Below are 20,920 nucleotides of genomic sequence, written 5' to 3' on the forward strand. Positions count from 1 at the left end.
GAGGAAGATCTTCCATCCAATGGTTCACTCCCCAAGTGGCCACAATAGCCAGAGCTGAGCCAAACTGAAGCCAGGAGACCAGAACCTCCTCTGGGTCTCCCATGCAGGTACAAGGTCCCAAGGTTTTGGCCGTCCTCCACTGCTTTTCCAGGCCACAAGCAGGGAGCTGGATGGGAAGCGGGGCCGCCGGGATTAGAACTGGCACCCATATGGGATCCTGGTGTGGGATTGGCACAATACCAGCCATCGTGGCTGCTTGGGGAGTGAATCAGCAGATGGAAGATCTTCCTCTCTGTATACCTGACTTTGCAATAAAAACAAATAAATCTTTTAAAAATTCATCTGTAATAAGATTTAAAAATAGTAACAACTTAATTTAAAAAAAAAATTAAGCTCCCTTGGCTCACAGTCCTACTGGTCAGTCACAGGCCTGGGCTTAACACACACTGATGGCCTGTGATGGGACAGCAGCAAGAGGGGCTCCGCTGTGGGGTGCTGCCTGGCTCCTTGCTGCGGAAGCGGAGGAGGAACTAGGCCATGCATGTGGGAGATGGACAGGGTTCCAAGAACAGGTGCAGAAATGTGCAAGGCTGTCTTGAGGCTGACAAACAGCACACTGTCAAAAGGGGGAGGGGGCGGGCAAAGGCTCCATCTCTTGAGGAAAGGAGCTGCAAGGGCGTGCAAAGGGCACAGGTGCAGGAAGGGACAAAATCGGCCTACTGGAACACACGTGAAAGTGTTCAGAAGGCTCCAGTACCTTAAGAAGATTCCGTCTTCTGCAATTGTTGAATGTCCCTAAGCTAATTTGTACATGCAATATGATCCCAATACACATACTAACAATTTTTGTTTTCTGAAAACGAAAATTGCTGACTCTAAAGTACACACAGGGGCCCAGAGGTGTGGCCTAGAGACTAAAGTCCTCCCCTTGAAAGCGCCGGGATCCCATGTGGGCGCCGGTTCCAATCCCGGCAGCACCACTTCCCAGCCAGCTCCCTGCCTGTGGCCTGGGAAAGCAGTCGAGGACGGCCCAAAGCTTTGGGACCCTGCATCCATGTGGAAGACCAGGAGGAAGTTCCTGGCTCCTGGCTTTGGATCGGGATTGTACCGGCCGTTGCGCTCACTTGGGGAGTGAATCATCGGACAGAAGATCTTCTTCTCTGTCTCTCCTCCTCTCTGTATATCTGCCTTTCCAATAAAAATAAATAAATCTTTAAAACAAAAATAAATAAAGTACGCACGAAAAAAGAGCAAGAAAGAATGGCCAAGAAAACTGAAAGAGTAAGAAGCTAATAATAATTGCAGATATTAACACAGAAAGGGAAGTTGCAACGATTACAGCAATATGTTATTGGTTCATGAACAGACCCACCAATCACACCCAGAATTACAAGGGAACCTTGAAAAGCTCATGGAAAATGGGGTTGCAAGGCAAATTTAGGGATCTGCATTTGTCCTGGCAACTAAAGGTGCCAGTTAGAGGACTGCAGCCCATCTTGAAGGGCCTCGGTTTAATTGCCAGCTGCAGCTCATGATGCCAGTTTCCTACCAACGCAGACCGGGAGAATCAGCATTGGCATCTCCCGACACTCCCGTGGGAGAGCTGGACTCAGTTCCCAGCTCCGGCTTCAGCCTTGGCTCGGCCCCCAGTGTCATCACAGGAATTTGAGGCGAGAAGGAGCAAACAAAAGTACCCTCTCTACCTCCCCATTTGTAAATAAATCATAAGATAAGGGCAAATTCATTTTTGCCCCCCCAATTTTTTTTGAAATCCATGAGAGAGCTTTAGAACATTCATGGTAATTGCATTTAAAAATGAATAAACTGGGCCTGGCGGCGTGGCCTAGCGGCTAAAGTCCTCGCCTTGAACGCACCAGGATCCCATATGGGCGCCGGTTCCAATCCCGACAGCTCCACTTCCCATCCAGCTCCCTACTTGTGGCCTGGGAAAGCAGTGGTGGATGGCCCAAAGCCTTGGGACCCTGCACCTGTGTGGGAGACCCGGAAGAGGTTCCAGGTTCCCGGCCGTTTGGCTCACTTGGGGAGTGAATCATTGGATGGAAGACCTTCCTCTCTGTCTCTCCTCTTTGTATATCTGCCTTTCCAATAAAAATAAAATAAATCTTTCCAAAAAAAAAAAAGATATATTCATTTTTATTGGAAAGTCAGATTTTACAGAATGGAGAGAGAGAAAGTGGCTGCAACAGCCAGAGCAGAGTCAGTATGAAGCCAGGAGCCAGGATCACTGGGTGGTCTTCCTCTACAACAAGTTGTCCTGCATGGGTGGAGGGTCCCAAAGCTTTGGGTCATAATTAAATGCTTCCCAGGCAGTTAAGCACGCAGGCAGGGTGCTGGATGGGAAATGGAGCAGCCACGACACAAAATGGTGCCTAAACGGGAAGCCAGCAAGTGTAAGGTGAGGATTTAGCCATGGAGCCTTCGGGCCGGGCCCAAGTGGAGTCATTTTTAAAGATTAAAGTAAGGGGCCCGGCATGATAGCCTAGCGGCTAAAGTCCTCCCCTTGAACGCGCCGGGATCCCAAATGGGCTCCGGTTCTAATCCCGGCAGCTCCACTTCCCATCCAGCTCCCTGCTTGTAACCTGAGAAAGCAGTTGAAGACTGTGCAAACCCTTGGGACCCTGCATTCATGTGTGAGACCTGGAAGAAGCTCCTGGCTCCTGGCTTCGGATTGGCTCAGCTCCGGCCATTGCGGCCGCTTGGGGAGTGAACAATTGGATAGAAGATCTTCCTCTGTGTCTCTCCTCCTCCTCTCTGTATATCTGACTTTCCAACAAAAATAAATACATCTTAACAACAACAACAACAACAAAAGATTAAAATCAGGTCCTTCCTCAGAACCCCACCATGCCCTTCCCACTGGCTGAAGTGCCCCTTCCTTCCATCAGCTGGTTCACTCCACCCACTCTGATCTCAATTTCAACACCACTTCCTTCGGGACCCTCTCTCCCCAAACTGGGTGTTCTTCCTTTATGACAGGCACCAGGAGAAATGAATCCCTTTCCTTCCAAGACCTTTTCTGAGTTTCTAATCAACATCCTTTGGGGAGTATCTTTGACTAGTATCAGTGTCCTCTGCTCAATGGGCAGCCCGGGAGGACCATGTCTTTCTAGACTCACCTTTCAGTCCTAGCGCCCAGCACGGTCCCTAGCACAAAATCGGTTTCAACTGAAACCATGTGAGTGGATGGATGGATGGCAGGAAGGGATTGGGAAGGAATGTGGGAGAAATGTTTGTCAGTATAGAGCAGTGGTTCCTGCAGCCCGTGAAGTTAGAGCAGTGTGGTGGTGTTTGAATGGAGAAGGCCCCAACACCCTTACACAAACATGCATGCGCACCACGTACCGAAATTCCGGCAGGTCTTTGTCAAAATGCACGCTGTCCTCATAGAAGACGTTCAGGTCCCCGTCAACAGCGATGACTTTCACCTTGAAGGCAAGTTCGCTGGTGGGTCTGTGCACCTCCATCAACAGGTGGGAGATCTTCTGCCTGAAGCTATCTCTGACCCCCCACCTGACCCTGACCCTGACTTTGATCCCAGCCACAGAGAGCTACCTGGGCACGCGCCCATCCTCCATTGAGTGCAAACACCCCTGAGCTAAGGCAATCGCTGCTCCCCACACAGCCAAGGTCATGAGTTACAGCCTGTGCCTGGCCAGGAACTTGAAAAAGTCCTGGGGAGGGTAGTGGAGGGGGCAGAGGGGTTAGAAGGCAACCACCAATCCAGCTAGGTGCTGCTGGGTGCTGCTGGCGGTGGGGCAGACACAGGCACGCCGGCCCCAGCCATGCAGATCCCCTGGCTCAGCAGGAAGAGCCATGTCCTGGCCGCAGGCGAGAAGCGCGGAGGCCCACCAGATGCTCGCGGCCAGCATGGTCAGAGGCCCGCCTCCCTTTTCCTGTTCGAGGGAGGCCTTGAACCATGACTGAATTTATTCCCCACCCCGCAAGCGCAGCAAAGAGAGAGCGGCGGCGTCGGGGCTCCCTGGTGTGCAGGGCAGCCCTGTCGGCCTCTGGCCAAGGCCCGTGGACCGAGGGCAGTCATGGAGAGGGCGAAGTCCAGGTCCACTCTGGTGCCCATCTTCCTGAGGAAAAACACACTTCGGGCAAGGGTCTGACTCCGTGTCACTGATGTACCGCGCGCTCCTGGTCCCGTCGGTCTGTTCCCGACCAGGCAAGGCACTGTTGCGCGCAGCCCGCCTCTGCTCTCCACGAGCCCACGGAGCTCCGCCGGGGGTTGAAGGGGAGGGCAAGAGGGGTCGCGCCTTATCCGGAAACTCTAGAGCAACGGTGGGCTCCGCGGGGTCGAGGCGGCAGCGTGGGCACCCGGGTTGGAGTCCAGAGAGGGAGGTTCGCCCGCGACTCCGCCCAGCGCCACCCCCAAACCCCGCGCCCTGGCGCCAGCTGCGCCCCCAGCCCTGCGCGCGGCGGCCCGCACCAGTACCTGCTGCGTGCTAAAATCCCAGCCCAGGCAGCAGCGACGAGCGCCTTGCTGCGCCATGGCCCCCACTCGGTCCCGGACGCCGCTCCCGCTCCGGCTCCAGTGGCGCGACCGTCACCGCGCTCCAGCACGGAGCGGCGCGCTCCGCCCCCGGCCCGCCCTCGCTCCGCCCCGGCTCGGCTGCACTCTGGCCCCCCGGGTCACGCGGCGACTGGCGTTCGGGCGCCGCCTGCGGGACGCAAGAGTGGGGAGGCGGGCTCTGGGGCTCCGCCCCGGGTGGGCATAGCATCCATGCCTGCATTCCTCCAGCGACCCGGCTCATGCTCTCTGCTGTGCCGCTCCGACTCGACATGACTTCCCTCGGGGACATCCACTTTCAGGCGAGTCTGCGCTGGGTTCCAATGGCGGCCTGTTCCGACCCCCCGCTTGGAGACAGTGGGTGACAGCCCAAGTGTGTCAAGTTCCAGTCACCTGAGTGGGAGACTCAGGTGGAGCTGCTTGCTTCTGCCTGGGGCTGTTGGGGGCATGTGGAAAGTGAACCAGCAGATGGAAGATCTATCGATCTGCCTTTCAAATAAATAAGTGTAGAAAAATAAAATGTTAAGGGCAGGCATTGTGGCATAGCAAGTGAAGCTGTCACTTGGGGCCATTACATCACGTTAGGTTTAAAGGCGATTATGAAAGGGAAAGACTTTTAGTTCAGGCAAAGGGCATGTACTAATCAGGGCAGTAGAGTCTGACAGACAGCTTCCTAGTGGGGGTTGGCCCAGGACCCCTGCCATGTGGTAGCGTGACCGTGTGAAGGGAATGGCCGCCCAGGATGGGAGAAGGCAGCAGCTGCTCGGTTTGGTTTGTGCACGTGTGGGACATGTAGCTTGGTGATATTCATCATGGCAGACATTGTACAAGGTCAGAGACAAGGTCAGGGTGATTCAGCATTCCAAATATTTCTGGGTGGGAGGGTTGGTTTCACTTTCAGCAGGGTGGTGAAGTCACTTCTGCTCTGCCCAAGCTAACACATCCCAAATGGCAGGATGCCCAGTTCAAGTCCCAGCTACTCTGCTTATCATCCGGCTTCCTGTTAATGTGCCCGTAAAGGAGCAGATGATGGTTCAAGTGCTTGAGATCCCTGCTGGCTGTACGCGAGGCCAGCGTGGGGTTCCCGGTTCTTGAATTCAACTGGCCACATCTCAGCTGATGTGGGCCTTTGGTGAGCGACAAATTGGGAGATCTCATTCTCCCCAGCCTTCTCTCTCACTGTCACTCTGCTTTTCAAGTAAAAAATCTTAAAAAAAAAAAAACCTGTTTATGATAAAACTTATTTTATCATAAAATATGATGAAGTACATGCAGCATACCAATGTTGATGCTCAGAGTCTCCCTAAGCCCATAGGAGTGCCATGAGAGTGATCATGGAGCGTTTCTGATGCTCCGATGACCCACTCCGAGTCAATAATTCCCAAGGTCTTTGTTACTCTGATATCTTAATCTTTATCTTTGGCTCCCAGAATGATTAAGTGAGGCAGAAGGGTGTTGATGAACTTGGACCCAGGTTGGGATGGTGTGATTCAGAGGGACGGTGTGATTCAGAGGATGGTGTGATTCAGAGGGATGGTGTGATTCAGAGGATGGTGATTCAGAGAATGGTGTGATTCAGAGGGACGGTGTGATTCAGAGGATGGTGTGATTCAGAGGATGGTGTGATTCAGAGGGACGGTGTGATTCAGAGGGACGGTGTGATTCACAGGGACGGTGTGATTCAGAGGATGGTGTGATTCAGAGGGACGGTGTGATTCAGAGGGACGATGTAATACACAGGGACGGTGTGATTCAGAGGGACGGTGTGATTCACAGGGACGATGTGATTCACAGGGACGGTGTGATTCAGAGGATGGTGTGATTAAGAGGGACAGTGTGATTCAGAAGACGGTGTGATTCAGAGGGACAGTGTGATTCAGAAGACGGTGTGATTCAGAGGGACGCTGTGATTCAGAAGACGGTGTGATTCACAGGGATGGTGTGATTCAGAGGGACGGTGTGATTCAGAGGACGGTGTGATTCAGAGGGATGGTGTGATTCAGAGGGACGGTGTGATTCAGAAGACGGTGTGATTCAGAGGGACGGTGTGATTCAGAGGATGGTGTGATTCACAGGGACGGTGTGATTCAGAGGACGGTGTGATTCAGAGGGACAGTGTGATTCAGAGGACGGTGTGATTCAGAGGGACGGTGTGATTCAGAGGACGGTGTGATTCAGAGGGATGGTATGATTCAGAGGGATGGTGTCATTCACAGGGATCACCTGCGAGGAGGACCCTGTGATATGCACTCTGTAGAAAGCGAAGGTGGGTTTCTTTCCCTGATGACGTTATAAGGAAGGCCACGTCTTGTTCAGTACACCTTTCCCTGCAGTGTGACACCTGCCTGGTTCTGATTTGCTGACAATTTCTTTTGCAGTGGCCATTTGCCTATGTAAGAGCCCATTTAAACTCTGATTCAAGTCCTCCACCATTATCTCAGGTCTTTCTTCCCCCAAAGCCCCCTCCTGTCACTCTAACAAGAGACCTCTTTCTCTCTTTCCTAAATAAATCTTGCTTTGCAAACTAGAGTTGTCCCCATGGAAATTCTTTTGTGTGAGACAAGAAACAAAGTCGCTGCCACGGTTCATTTGCATTTCCCGCAACACTAGGACAAGCTGAGGCTTGCACAGGGTGGGGCAGAGTGGCTCGATCCAGGAGCTGGGGGTTACTTCTGGACACCCCGGTGCCAGAGGTCTCCTCTCTCCCCCAGCAGGCTTTCCAGCTTAAGCAGACCAGGAGCATCTTCTCATCGGGATCTTAATTAGTATTCTCTTATGACAGAGAACTCTAAGCATCCCTTCTATTTCTTCTTTAAAAAAAAAAAAAGATTTTCTTTATTTTTATTGGAGAGTCAGATACACAGAGAGAAGGAGAGAAAAAGAGGTAGATCCTCCGTTCCCTGATTCTCCCCAAGTGGCCACAACAGCCAGAGCTGCACTGATCCGAAGCAGGAGCCAGGAGCCTGGAGCCTCCTCCAGGTCTCCCATGTGGATACAGGGTCCCAAGGCTTTGGGCCGGGCTTGACTGCTTTCTCATGCCACAAGCAGGGAGCTGGATGGGAAGTGGAGCAGTTGGAACATGAACTGACACCCATATGGGATGCTGGTGCTTGCAAGGAAAAGATTAACAAATTGAGTCATTGTACTGCTGGGTCCTTATTTGAAAGGTTGCCATAGATGGGGAGAGAGGGAGACAGAGAGAGTGAAAGAGAGAGAGTGAAAGAGAGAGACAGATCTTCCTTTTGTTGGTTTACCCCCCAGATGTCTGCAACTGCTGGGCTGGGCCAGCATGACACCAGGATCCTACACTGGGCCATCCCATTGCTGCCTTGCTGGGGGTACTAGTAGGGGGCTGGATTGCAACTTGAGTGCTGGGATTTGAAACACTAGGATACAGACATCAGCATTGCCAGCAGCTGCTTCACTTGCTGCTCCTGCAAACTGCAGGTTTCCTCCGTGTGAGGCTGGGAACTTGCCCTCGGGCCAGTCCCCATGGAGCTTCACCCCGAATTGTACTCCCTCGGCTTAGCTGTCCCTTCTCGCGATGACTTGTAAAGTAGCACCAAGCCACAGTGAACCTCCCTGTGCGTGTTATTTTCCTGCTTGGAGGATTTGCCTCTTCCAGGAAAATCCTAGAAGCAGGACTGCTGGGTCAAAGAGCGGAGAAAGTGTCAACGCCACACGCATTGCCAAGTGCCACACCACAAACGCTGCACTTTGCACTCATGCTGTGCTGCAGGGAGCTCTCCACGTGTCTGTCATGACTTCTACTGAATCTCATTCTCTCTCTCTCTCTCTCTCACACACACACATACGCACACACACTTTAAAAACAAAGTGATAGACACAGAGAGATTTTGCATATATTCCTTAAATGGCTAAAATTATCAGGGTTGCTACGTCAGAGTGCAGGGTTTCAAGGACCTGGGCCAGCCTCCACTGCCTTTCCAGGCACATTAGTAAGAGGCTGGATTGCAAGCGGAGCATCTAGGACACAAATCAGGACTCTCATGACGCATAGCAGCACTCTCTAAGAAATAGTTTAATTGGCTTATCACAACGCCACTCCCTGAATACATTTTTTTTTAAGATCGATTTTTTGGGCCTGGCATGATAGCATAGTGGCTAAAGTCCTCGCCTTGAATGCACCAGGATCCCATAAGAGCTCCAGTTCCAATCCTGGCAGCCCTGCTTCCCATGCAGCTCCCTGCTTGTGGCCTAGGAAAGCAGTAAAGTACGGCCCAAAGCTTTGGGACTCTGCACCCATGTGGGAGACCCGGAAGAAGTTCCTGCCTCCTGACTTTGAATTGGTTTAGCTCCAGTCATTGCAGCCAACTGGGGAGAGTAACATCGAACAGAAGATCTTCTTCTCTGTTTATCTGCCTTTCCAATAAAGATAAATAAATCTTTCTAAAAATTGATTTTTTTTCTTTTAAGATTTTACTTGTATTGGAAAGGCAGATATACAGAAAGGAGGAGAAAGAGAGAAAGATCTTCTATCCAATACTTCACTCCCCAAGTGGCCGCAACAGCCAGAGCTACACCAATCCAGAGCCCGGAGCCAGCACTTCTTCTGGGTCTCCCACGCAGGTGCAGGGTCCCAAGGCTTTGGCCCATCCTCGGCTGCCTTCCCAGGCCTCAAGCAGGGGGTTGGTTTGGAAATGTAGTTGGGACACAAACCAGACCACACATGGGATCCCAGCTCTGCAGGTGGCTTTAGCACTGGGTCACAGCACTGGCCCCTGCTTGTGTCCTGGGAAAGCAGTTGAGGACGGCCCAGAGCCTTGGGACCCTGCACCCATGTGGGAGACCTAGAAGTTCCTGGCTCCTGGCTTCAGATCGGCTCAGCACCGGCTGTAGTGCTCACGTGGGGAGTGAATCAGCAGACGGAAGATCTTCCCCTCTGTATATCTGGCTTTATAATAGAAAATAAATAAATCTTAAAAAAAATTCTGGGGGCCCGGCGCGGTGGCGCAAGTGGTTAAAGGTCCTCGCCTTGCACGCCCGGGATCCCATATGGGCACCGGTTCTATCCCGGCAGCCCCGCTTCCCTTCCAGCTCCCTGCCTGTGGCCCGGGAAAGCAGTCAAGGACAGCCCAAAGCCTTGGGAACCTGCACCCGCGTGGGAGACCCGGAAGAGGCTCCTGGCTTCAGACCGGCATAGTATCGGCCCGTTGCGCTCACTTGGGGAGTGAATCATCGGACGGAAGATCTTCCTCTCTGTCTCTCCTCTCTGTATATCCGCCTTTCCAATAAAAAAATAATAATAATAAAAAAATTCTGCCCTTTGCTCCCACACCATGTCTCTAGGGTTCCTCTTCAGTCGTCTGGGAGGGATTCTGCATCACCAGTTACTAATAACAAATAACTACAATAGCTTGATTTTCTTTAAAAAAAAAAACTTACTTGAAAGACAGAGTGATGGAGAGATAGAGTTCTTTGATTTGTTCGATAGTTCTCCAAATGGCCACAACGGTGGAGGCTGGACCAGGTCAAAACCAGAAACCAAGAACTCCATCAGAATGTGGAGTTAACAGAGTCCACTTGCTTGGGCCATCATGTGCAGACTTCCAAAGTCCGTTAACACGGAGCTTGATCCTAACTGGAGCATCCCAGAATCCAACGGGAACTCGACGGGCCACAATGCTGGCCCCAGTTATGATGAACCAGCAGACAGAAAATCTTTTTCTCTGTATATCTGCCTTTCCAATAAAGATAAAAATATTAAAGAAAAAATAAAGAATACCCCATGAGGATCTGGCATTGCAGCATTGCAGGAACAATCACCAGCTGGGGGGGGGCTGTCATCCCAAATGGGCACTGGTTTATGTCTCAGCTACTCCACTTTTGAGCCATATCCCTGCTCACATCCCACGGAAAGCAGCAGAAGCTGGCCCAGGTGCTTGGGCCCCTGCACCCCCCAGGAAGAAGTTCCTGGTTTGGGCCTGGTCCATCCCCAGCACCCTGGAGCTTGGGAGCGCCCGTAGTCTGACAAAGCGGTGTGTGGGGATTTAGCGCTGAGATGCCAGCCCCTATAGGCCCCACCCACGAGCCCACAGCAGCTGACTTCCCTGCCCTGCATTATGTCCATGGAAATGTAGCAAAAGGGAGCGGGGAGGAGGAGTGCCTGCCTGGGCCTAGCAGGGAGGGGAGCACTCCATGCTAGGCCCGGTGATTAGAGGTGTCGGGGCTGACCCCTGGTTGGGGGCTGGGCCACAGATCACCGGCTGAGTTGGCACAAGCCTGGTGTGGTCCCAAACTTGAGCTTGACCCCAGGCATGGTCAAGCGTGACAGCTCTCAAAGCAGGTGGAAAACATCCTCATCATTACTTCTCCCACCACTCCTACCACAGCCTGTGATGGAGGAGCTGGGGAGGCAACCAGGCCCTGTGTGGCCAGGATAAAAGGTTTGCAAGCAAGCCCTGCCCTCATTGCCCCACTGGATATGCACCCACATGAGTTTCCTTGCCCATCCTGTCTGCCCCACCCTGAGTCCCTCACTGTCCCCGAGAGTCTTGCTGAAAGTTCCAAGCTGGCTCAGGAGCTCATGGGGCGCTTCCTCTGGTCAAGGGCATGGCAGGGCAGGGCAGGGCCTGGAAGCCCCAAGGGACACAACCAGCAGTGACAGAGACATCTCAAGACCAACATGGCACCTTTAATGGGTATGAATCCCATCTCCAGCTCCCCCAGGCAGCAGGGGCTGTTCCTGGACTGACCCCCTAATCTCCAAGCCAGATAGGGCCTCCAACTACTGCCTGGCATCCACAGCCCCTGGGCCCAGCTGCCTAGCTCCACCCAAGGAGTTCAGGGGTCTTCCCAGCTTCTGGAGGTGTCCGAGGTGGTGCTGGTGAGCAGGTAGGGGTCCAGTTTGAGCATCTGAGCATTGAAGATGGCGTTCTTGGCTGCTTCTTCAGACACATCCTCAGATATGGTGTCCTCTGAGGACAGCATCTCCTGGCTCTTGTGCTGCACTCTGCCATCCAGATCCTGACTCAGGTCTCTCAGGGAGCTGGGGACAGCAGCCAGGCTGAGATGGCCTCACCAGACGCCCCTCACCAGCCTAATTGTTCCAGCATGGGGCCTCCTCCACTGCCCAGCCCTGCTCAGACCCTCTCCATTTTTTTTTTTTTCTCTCATGACTTTAGGGTTTTGGGTTGCCATTGTCACCATGAGCATTCGCCATACGTTGGGCATGCCAGCTGCTTGTTGAGAATTTAATCCTTGGAGGAAAAAAGCCCCTCAGGACAACATGGCTTTTGTCCTATGACTCAGTTTCCCCATCTGTAACATGGGGCCCCACCCTGCCATTGGTTGTTTTGAGGACAAAGTGAGAGGAGACCTACAGGGAGCAGGTGCCGCACAGAGCAAGCCCTCCAGGAATGGGAGCTGTTGCTACTACAAAGCAGTGCCGGAACCGGATGTCATTATCACAAGGTAACCACTCCACCAGGCAGATAAGGAAGAGCCTCCCAGGGGGCAGGTCTCTGTGCACCTGCTAGGGAGAGGAGGTGCAGAAATAGAAGCCCAGTTCCAGAACCACTGTGTCCTTCCCCGCTGTCCCACATTCCCTGCTCTGTAGTGATGCAAGCTCCTATTGACCGTGACTCCTGACTGAGTCCCTCAGGAGGGGCTGGCCGGATGGGATGGGGAAGGTCCCAGAGCTGTGTCTCAGCTGGAACCCCATGGGCCAGGCAAGGTCAGCAGGGCCAGGTAGGGTGGGGTTTGGGGTGGCCCTGGCTCCATGGCCCTTCTGGCAAAGGCACAGTGTTCAGGGCACACCCACCTGGTCTGCCAGAAGTGCTGCAGGTTGTCACAGAGGGGCTGGTTCTGGGTCTCCCGCAGCAGCGAGGCCAAGCAGAGAGCCAGGGCACACGCAAGGCAACAGAGGAACATGGTCAGGGTGGAGGATATCTGGTTGTTGACATTCAAGGACAAGATGGCTCCAACCGTGGAAGCCAAGCACACCAGCCCGAGGCCCGTTGCCCTGCAGAGGAGGGGCGAGTACCTGGTTCAAGTCCCAGCCATTCCACTTTGCATCCACTTCCTGCCAGCGCACATCCTACATGCAATGGTGTTTGGGGCCCCTGCCACCCATGCTGGAGACCCAACTGGAGTGTCCGGCTCCTGGCTTCAGCTGGTCCAAGCTCTGACTGCTGTAAGCCTTCACTAGATAAAAGCTCTCTATTTCTCCCCCAATCTTATCTTTCATATAAAATGGAGGATGGGTGGACAGAACAAGGTAGGTGGCATAAAGGGTCACCTGGGGGTATTGGGTAAGTCCCAAAGCTGAGAGGATAGTGGAGGCTCCTCAACTCTGTCAAGAAATGCAAATGACCTACCTGGAAACACCTATAGGATCATGGGAAAGAAACGCATCCTAACTAAGAAGACACTGCAGTTACAAGGAATACTTCGGACCTGCACAGTGAGGGTTGCAACAGATCCTTAGCATCCGGCTGTCTCACCTGCTGCTTTCTCACCATATCATCAATAAACCTGACTCTGCTTGCTTTAACAGGGCAGGCACATCTTACCATCACCAGAGGCCTGTGGTGCACATAGCCTCCCAGGCACACGGTGTGTGGATGTGTAGGATAAAGACAGGTAGGCTGCAGCCTCAGAGGGGGGAAGGGCCTGAGTCAGGCTGCTTGGGTCCTGATGCTGCCAGGTGAGGCCCTGTGCTCAAGCCGTACCTGAGGACCGTGGGGAGGATCTCGGCAGTGTGGAGGAAGAACACGGTGATGGTGGCTGCCAGGCTGAACTCTCCAAGCACGATGACCAACGCCCTCAGGGACTTGAGTTCTGCAGCCACACAGCATAGCAAGCCCCCTTAGCCTGGGGTCTTCCTGCCCTCTGTCAACTGCCCCCCATCCCATCCAGATCATCTGCTTAGTCTGTCCCCTCCACCTGTTCAGTCTCACTGAATCCCATCTGCACGTGCTGGCCGCGGCCCCCACATCTCTGTTGATAGGGGGCGCTCTCTGCCTTGTCTGTATTCCGTTCTCCAGCTATAGCTCCCCCACCCCAGCTGCCCACTCCTCCCTGGGCCTCCACTCAGCACCAGGCTGCATCCTGGGCCTGGATCTCAGCTCAGGGCTCTGCAGGGAGAGGCTGGCTGGAAGCATCCCACCACACCTGACTGAGCAGCCCAGATCAGCCTTGGAAACCAGTCTCCAGGCACAGCTAGCCCGGGAGCGCCCCCGTGTGGGCTATCTACCGTACACTGCCCCAGCCTGGCTCATGTCCCAGATCCCATGGCTCTAGTTTACTCTGGAGATTCTGTGCCCAGTTTCTCCAACAAGTCTGAGCGTTTTAAACAGTTCTTGGTTCAGTCTAGGCCTACTTTTTTTTTTTAAAGCTGCAAATCGATTGAAATTGATGATTCCAGGCCATCAGCATTGCTACACTCTGGGAGATGAAAGTCCCTGTGGGTACCCCTTGGGGACCGTAGGATGCTGACCACACCCCTGCGGCCTTGGGCAGGGTCATTGTCCAGCAGTCCTCGACACTCTGTGATTATTGCTGGCTCTTCCCTGCTGCCCTCCCTGGTACTCAGCCGGAGGAGCTGGACCTGAGACCTTCTTGTAGGCATTGTCATGTGACAGTCACAGCACACATTTCCCGGCAGCTGGAGTGGCTTTTCTGCCAGCTCTCTACCTTAAGGCACAGATCCAAGGGAATTAGGTGGAAACGGGAGGACTGTGGGGCTGTGTCCTGAGTGGAGGAGCCAAGGCTGCTGCAGAGTCGGGGCTGGGGGTGGAGCCGACTCCTGGCTGGCCAGGCCAGGGTCTGAGGAAGTGAGGAAGAAGCTGTGACAGCCCTTCAGCGAAGGGGGAGGGCGGCAGTACCTTGGGGCAAGAAGATGAGGAGCAAAGACAAGATGCTCGCTTGAAGCAGAGTCATTGCCAGGCTCCACTTCCTGCCGACCTGCTCCAGGAGGAAGATGCTACACAGCCGAGCCGGCACCTCCATGAGGCCGGGGATCACCTGCTGGATGTAGAAGCTCATGTCGAACTCTGTGATCTTGAGGCTCAGCGTGAGGTAGCTGTAGCTGATGCAGAACCTGAAACGGAGCCAATGAGCGCGCGCGCGCACACACACACACACACACACACACACACACAGGAAGGAAGATGAGGAGCAAACCCCCAGACCACGCCCCTGGAGGCCCAGGTCTGCTTCCACCTGCAGCCCGGACGCCCCACTTGCAGCCCCACCCCAGCCCGCCCCACCAGCGGAAGCTCACCACATACAACTCAGCACCAGAATCATCTTGCAGAGGTGTCTGTTTCTGTAGAAGTCCAGGACAGATCCCTTCGCCACCTTCCTTTCTGGCAGCTGCAATGGTAGGAGCAGCCGGAGACACGGGCCAGACTCCATCTTGTTCCCCGCCCTCCAGACCACCTCCATGAGCTCCTCCCCGCTTTCCGCCACCCTAGGTTTCCCTCACGGCCTTGGCCTCCTCCTGGGGAAGCCCACTTACCTCCTCCAGCAGGCCCAAGGGAATGGCTTTCCGGTTCAAGGCAGCCGCGTGGCACAGCACCTGCTTGGCCTCTTTCCCCTTGCCCTTCACCATCAGCCAGCGAGGCGACTTGGGCAGGACCCTGCAAGGACCACCCTGTGCTCATGTTCTCTCGCCAGGAGATTGTCAGCCAGGACCTCCCACTCCTGCAGCAGCCTGAGCAAGCCCGCCTGCCCATCCCTGCCTTTTGCGCTCTTCTCGGAGATAGGTGCTCCTTCCTCGGTGCCCACCCTGGCACCAGAGCCCTTCTTTCTCACAGTGCTGGTCACCCTGGCCCCCTCTCCAGCTCTGAACAGACTGTAGTGTGCCAGGGGAAGAAGCCAGGGGCTTCTTCCCGTCTGCCTCAGGCCCGGGCTGCCTCCAGCTTTCTCCCAGTCACATCCATATGGGCCACGTGCCAGCTGTTGTGCTGGCTGCCCCTGCCACTGTCAGCCAGCGTCCCCCACTCAGCAGAAAGCAACATAGGATTTTTACCATTTTAGTCCCAACCTCGGGGACTAAGTCACAGCAACAGAGCTGCTGTAAGTTGGACCACCACTGCCACCACTTCCTTCTGACAAGACACTGTACTGACCATTGGTCAATGGTCAATGGTGCCAGCTGCAGCTCCGGCTGGTTGCGTGAGCACAGTCATCAGACAGCACTTTATTCCTGCTCTCCCTCCTTTGCCACAGCAAGGCTGTGAGAGTCTCCTAAAGAAAGTGATTGGGACCTGCATTGTGGTATAGTGTGTAATGCTGCTGCCTGCAGTGGTGGCATCCCATGTGGGCTCCTTCACACCCATTGTGATCATTTAGGGAATGAAACAATAGGTGGAAGATCTCTCTCTTTTTCTCCCTCCTTCTCAACCCCGATCAGCTCTGTAATTCTGGTTTTCAAATCAAATTAAATCTTATGAAAAGAAAAAAAAAAATCAAGGCCTGGCGCGGTGGCCCAATTGTTATAACGCTTCTTTTTAAAAAAGATTTATTTCATTCTTTTTGCAAAGTCAGATATATACAGAGAGGAAAATCTTCCATCCAATGGTTTGCCCCCCAATTGACCGCAACAGCTGATGCTACACTGACCCGAAGCCAGGAGTCAAGAACTTCCTCCAGGTCTCCCACCCGGGGGCAGGGTCCCAAGGCTTTGGGCCGTCCTCGACTGCTTTCCCAGGCCACAAGCAGGGAGCTGGATGGGAAGTGGGGCCACCAGGACTAGAACCAGTGCCCATATGGGATCCCGGGGCGTTCAAGGCGAGGACTTTAGCCACTAGGCCACAGCGCCAGGCCCTGTAAACGCTTTCAAAGATTCACTTATGGGTCTGGCACGGTAACCTAGTGACTAAAGTCCTCGTCTTGCATGTGCCAGGCTCCTATATGGGCACTGGTTCTAATCCTGGCAGCCCCACCTCTCATCCAGCTCCCTGCTTGTGGCCTGGGAAAGCAGTTGAGGATGGCCCAAAGCCTTGGGATCCTGCACCTGCATGGGAGACCTGAAAGAAGCTCCTGGTTCCTGGCTTCGTATTGGCTCAGCTCTGGCCACTGCGGCCGCTTGGGGAGTGAATCAATGCACAGAAGATATTCTCTGTTTTTCCTCCTCTCTGCATATCTGACTTTACAATAAAAATAAATAAATAGGTAGACCTACAGAGGAAAGGAGACAGGAAGATCTGCCATCTGTTGGTTCATTCCCCAAATGGCTGCAACAGTCAGAGCTGAGCTGATCTGAAGCCATAAGCCAGGAAGTTCCTCCAGGTCTTCCATGTGGGTGCAGGGTCCCAAGGACTTGAGCCATCCTCCACTGCTCTCCCACTGGATTGAAAGCAGAGCAGCCGGGACATGTACCAGTGCTCACATGGGATGCTGGCATTGGAAAACAGAGGACCAACCTGTTGAGTACGAGTACGAGGCTGAGGATTCTTGCAAGGCAGGGCTCAGAAGACCAAGAGGGAGGAAATGACAGAGCACACAACAGCTAGACCATGAGACTTTGGAGACCTTGCTGCCCTCCCTAGCCTGGCCCCTGGCCCCTTCTGCCACTCTCGGATCAGGTCAGCCCCAGGGGCTGTAAGTTGGAATGCACTGGATCTTTTCACTGGCTCAGAGTCAAAATGGGCACCAGAAGATGAATGCTGACCGACCAAAGTCAGACACTGGCCGAAACTTGCCAAGTGTCAGGGCAACCATGAATGATGGGACACAGCCAGTGTGGCAGCTAAGTGCTCCACCTGCTCAAGGGCTGGCGATCCCAGAAGATGCTGCTCCTGGGATGGGCCCATGACTGGCCTCAGGGAGGAGACTGGGCTGGGAAGCAGAAATCAGCTGCTTGCTTTCACACCCCCCCTGGGTATTATCCAGTTTCCAGCCATTTGCTTTTTAGCGGGGATGGGGTTTACATAAAGCAAAGCTGCTCTCTCATAGCCATGAAGTTGCAAATCTGGAAGCTCTCCAAGTGCCCTGGATGCTCACCCTCTCACTGATATATATGAACGATAGCTTCCATCTGCTGCTGGTTCTATGCCCAAATGGTTGGAACAGCCAAATCTGAGCTAAGCCAAACCAGAAGCCAGAAACTCCATTCGGGTCTCTCATGTGGGTGCAGGAGCCCAGGCACTGGGGCCATCCTCTGCTGCCTTCCAGGTGCTTAGCAGAGAGCTGGATTGTAAGTGGAGCAGTCAGAACTTGAACCCGCACCTGGATATGGGACACTGACGGCATCACAAGCAGAACCCCAAGGCCGCTATCAGCTCCATATCTTATATCCACAGAATGAGTACAACGCAGGGGCGCTTGGGCTACAACAGGCCACGCCCACCTCCCCTGCTTCTGTGCCGGGCATTTCCACCCTCACGGGCCTCGGTTCTCCCCGCCCTTTGCTCAGTCTGTGTTCACTGGAGTCCAACCCCTAAAAGGATTACGGAGCCTGAATGTAACAACCATGTGATGGATGGAGCAGCATGGGATCTTGCACACACAGCGGCTCAGAGATCTTTCTCGTGCAAGCCCAGCGACTCCGTGTGGGCTGTCCCACACACTGACCTTCTCACAGTTCCCCACCCCCACCCCCGACTGCCATGTTTGCACCCCAGTGAGACTGCCACTCACCAGAAGCAGGAGATGAGGGGGAACATGGGCACCCCAGCCATCAGGAAGAAGAGCCGCCAGTGGGGGATGCTGTGTGCCAGCCCCGTCAGGAGGACGGTCCCCATCGTGAAAAAGCAGTGTTCCAGGACCACGGCATGGGCCCGGTGCTCGCCCACCAGCCACTCGGTCACTGCCAAGAGGCCAAGGGAACAGAAACGGTCAGCTGAACAAGCTCCATGAGGGCTGGGTAGGAGGGGAGGATCCGAGGGCAGTCTTTCTGGGATACCTGTGCCCTGTTCTGGAGGGGCAGACTGGGTTGGGAGCCAGGAGGCTCTGTGCTCTGCATCTGCCCTGTCACAAACACAGCCTCCTCAGGCCCCCTCAGGCCACTGCTTGAGGTCTGAGAATCAGTCCAAGTAAGCCTGATCTTTCAGCACATCATCCCACAGGTGCTTCAGGTGACCAGCATCTCTGGCCAGCCTCAGGCCAGTTCGCAGAGAGAAAACATCTTCAGCCAGGTCTCCCCTGACCCCATTGGCTGATGCTGGCAGATGAAGTATTAGCTCCCTGCTTGGTCACCATGTAACCCTGAGCAGGTTGGCTGACATCTCTGAGACCCAGCTCAAGGCCTGGTATCCATTCACCCATTGACGGGGTCAGGAGGTGAGATAAGACTTTGTATGGAAGACAAAAAAAAGGCCCTGGGGTGCAGGAGATGGGCTTGGGTGGGGGGGCACTGAGGAGCTAGGGCACAGGTTAGGGGTGGGAGGGCAGGGGGAGCCTGGGTTCTCCAGCATGCCCCTCTGTCTGCTGGCAGGGCTCCTACCTTACCTAAAGTCACGCTGCTGATGGCATATCCCACCACGGCCTGCGAGACGCCAAAGCGGAAGAAAAGGTACAGGTAGAAATTGCTCACGAAGGCGGTCCCGAAGCCAAAGCCGATGAAGCCCACCAGTGACAGCACCATGGTGGGGTAGCGGCCCAGCCTGCAGTGCCCAGGGGAGTGTATGAGGCCGGGCATGGCTCTGCTGGCCCATATAGTGCAGGAGGCAGCAGCAGCAGCTACAGGGGAGGAGGTGGGGCGTTGCTGAGCCAGGGACCAGAGGACCCGGCACTCACTCACCTGTCGCCCAAGAAGCCGAAGACGAGAGCGCCAATGAGGAGGCCTACCAGGACCACCATCTGCACTGTCCACTTGTCGGGCTCTTTGCCACACACCAGGTCAAACTGGGCAGAGAGGAGTCAGACATGGGTCAGGACCCTGCGTCAGCTCTGGGGACCCCAAGGGGAGGGCATGCAACAAAGGTAGGAATCACCCCAAGACTGCTTCCTGCACCTGCAGATGCGGAGGCCTGGCCCCAGCCTTCAACCCATGTGTGTCTGTGTGACACAGTCTGCCCTACTACAGTATGGAGGCCTCTTCTGAGGGTGGAGTCACCATTATGGGAGACAGGTGCTAACTGTGCCACCCTAGATCTGCCCCCTCCTTTACAAGCACCCCAAGGTCGATGGACAGGGCAGATGGACAGTCAGTGGGAACCTGCCCTTGCCTGCAAGGCTGTGCCCTGGCCACATCCCTGACAGGTGGATTGGTCTGCTCTGTTCTCTCTCCCAGCTGAAGCACAGCCAAGGCATACCTCATTGATCAGCGACCGCTTCTCGGCTTCAGGGTAGATCCAACCATTTTGGCAAGAGCTCGTGTGGTTGAGGCCAAACTGGATGATGGCATCCAGGTCCCAGGGCACGGGCAGGTACATGAGGCATGTCAGGAAGCCACCGTCGGGCGCCCGGGGCAGGGTGAGGTTCAGTTGCTCGGCCTCCGAGAGGTTGGGGCCCACGGCCAGGATCCAGCTGGTGTTACAGTAGGGCTTGGGGTCTGTGAGCATGTACTGGTCAGGAAACAAGAAGAAGGCTGACAGGATATTGGGAATGAAGGTCAGGGCCACCAGCTGCCTCTGGAAGGTGCCAAACTTGCCCACGGCACTCAGGATGTTAGTGAGCTTATCTTCGTGCCAGCTGTCCATGGCCTCCAGTCGGCGAAGCAGCATCACTAGGGGGTGCCCAGGCACTTCTGCCACATTGCTGCCCCTGAAATCTGTCTTGGATGTCTCTCCTTCTGCCATCTGTTCGGAGAAAGGCCTCAGCTCATGATCTCTGGGATGCCACTTCCTGGGGTCGGGGAGGTGGGGTACCACTGACCAGAAAAGAGGGGATGGCTTCCTGCCTCCTGGGCAGTCCCCTCCTTCACTTCATTAGATGTGCCTGGTGGCCTAGCAAACCCCCATGTTTAGTACAGTGAAGACTTGGACTTTTATACAAGGCACTGTGCTCTGCGGTCCAAAGTGATGCCTAAGCCCGCTCAGAAGTCACCTGGCGGGCTTGGAGGCATGGCCTAGAGGCTAAAGTCCTCTAGGATGCCCGGGGTTCCCATATGGTCGCCGGTTCCAATCCTTGCAGCTCCAATTCCCATCCAGCTCCCTGCTTGTGGCCTGGGAAAGCAGTTGAGGATGGTCCAAAGCCTTGGGACCCTGCACCCGCATGGGAGACCCGGAAGAAGTTCCTGGATCCTGGCTTTGGATCGGCCGTTGCGCTCACTTGGGGAGTGACTCATCAGATGGAAGATCTTCCTCTCTGTCTCTCCTCTTCTCTGTATATCTGACTTTCCAATAAATAAATAAATCTAAAAAAAAAAAAAAAAGTTACCTGGCAATGGGGACTTGGTCTATAGTGAAATTGAGGCAGAAATGGGTAAAGCACCCCCCCACACGCCTGAATCAAGAATGGCCAGGATTGGGGTCC

At 54.4% G+C, this 20,920-nt stretch overlaps 2 protein-coding genes across 2 annotated transcripts in view; both read right to left on the bottom strand.

Moving 5' to 3' along the window:
• The window catches only part of XYLB (xylulokinase), a 36,606-nt gene extending 32,047 nt beyond the window's left edge, over nt 1-4,559 (bottom strand). Inside the window, exons 1-2 of the mRNA XM_040965650.1 lie at nt 4,460-4,559; nt 3,364-3,446 (exon numbers count right to left, since the gene is read on the bottom strand). Coding sequence (XP_040821584.1) covers nt 3,364-3,446; nt 4,460-4,516 — 140 coding nt within the window. The 5' untranslated portion in view covers nt 4,517-4,559. The remainder of the gene's footprint in view (nt 1-3,363; nt 3,447-4,459) is intronic.
• A 7,628-nt stretch (nt 4,560-12,187) lies between these two features.
• SLC22A14 (solute carrier family 22 member 14) lies at nt 12,188-20,172 on the bottom strand. The gene is made up of 9 exons (XM_040964839.1): nt 19,759-20,172; nt 19,245-19,348; nt 18,953-19,107; nt 18,143-18,311; nt 15,019-15,138; nt 14,781-14,879; nt 14,383-14,597; nt 13,228-13,336; nt 12,188-12,518 (listed from the first exon to the last, which is right to left on the bottom strand). The coding sequence occupies exons 1-9, from the start codon at nt 20,167-20,169 to the stop codon at nt 12,203-12,205; spliced, it is 1,698 nt and encodes a 565-aa protein (XP_040820773.1). The 5' UTR covers nt 20,170-20,172; the 3' UTR covers nt 12,188-12,202.
• Between the last annotated feature and the right edge of the window lie 748 nt (nt 20,173-20,920).

Source organism: Ochotona curzoniae, unplaced genomic scaffold (assembly GCF_017591425.1).
Source record: "Ochotona curzoniae isolate NIBS_2020 unplaced genomic scaffold, NIBS_Ocur_1.0 contig_1302, whole genome shotgun sequence".
Taxonomy (NCBI): Eukaryota; Metazoa; Chordata; class Mammalia; order Lagomorpha; family Ochotonidae; genus Ochotona; species Ochotona curzoniae.

Bases quoted from the DNA above. Each gene is read 5' to 3' on its own strand.
- SLC22A14 (XM_040964839.1), bottom strand. From the start codon at position 20,169: ATGCTGCTTCGCCGACTGGAGGCCATGGACAGCTGGCACGAAGATAAG. The intron at 19,349-19,758 runs GTATGCCTTGGC...CTCTCTGCCCAG, and splicing joins AGCGGTCGCTGATCAATGAG to TTTGACCTGGTGTGTGGCAA. The intron at 14,598-14,780 runs GTGAGCTTCCGC...GCTCCGTTTCAG, and splicing joins CTGGTGCTGAGTTGTATGTG to GTTCTGCATCAGCTACAGCT.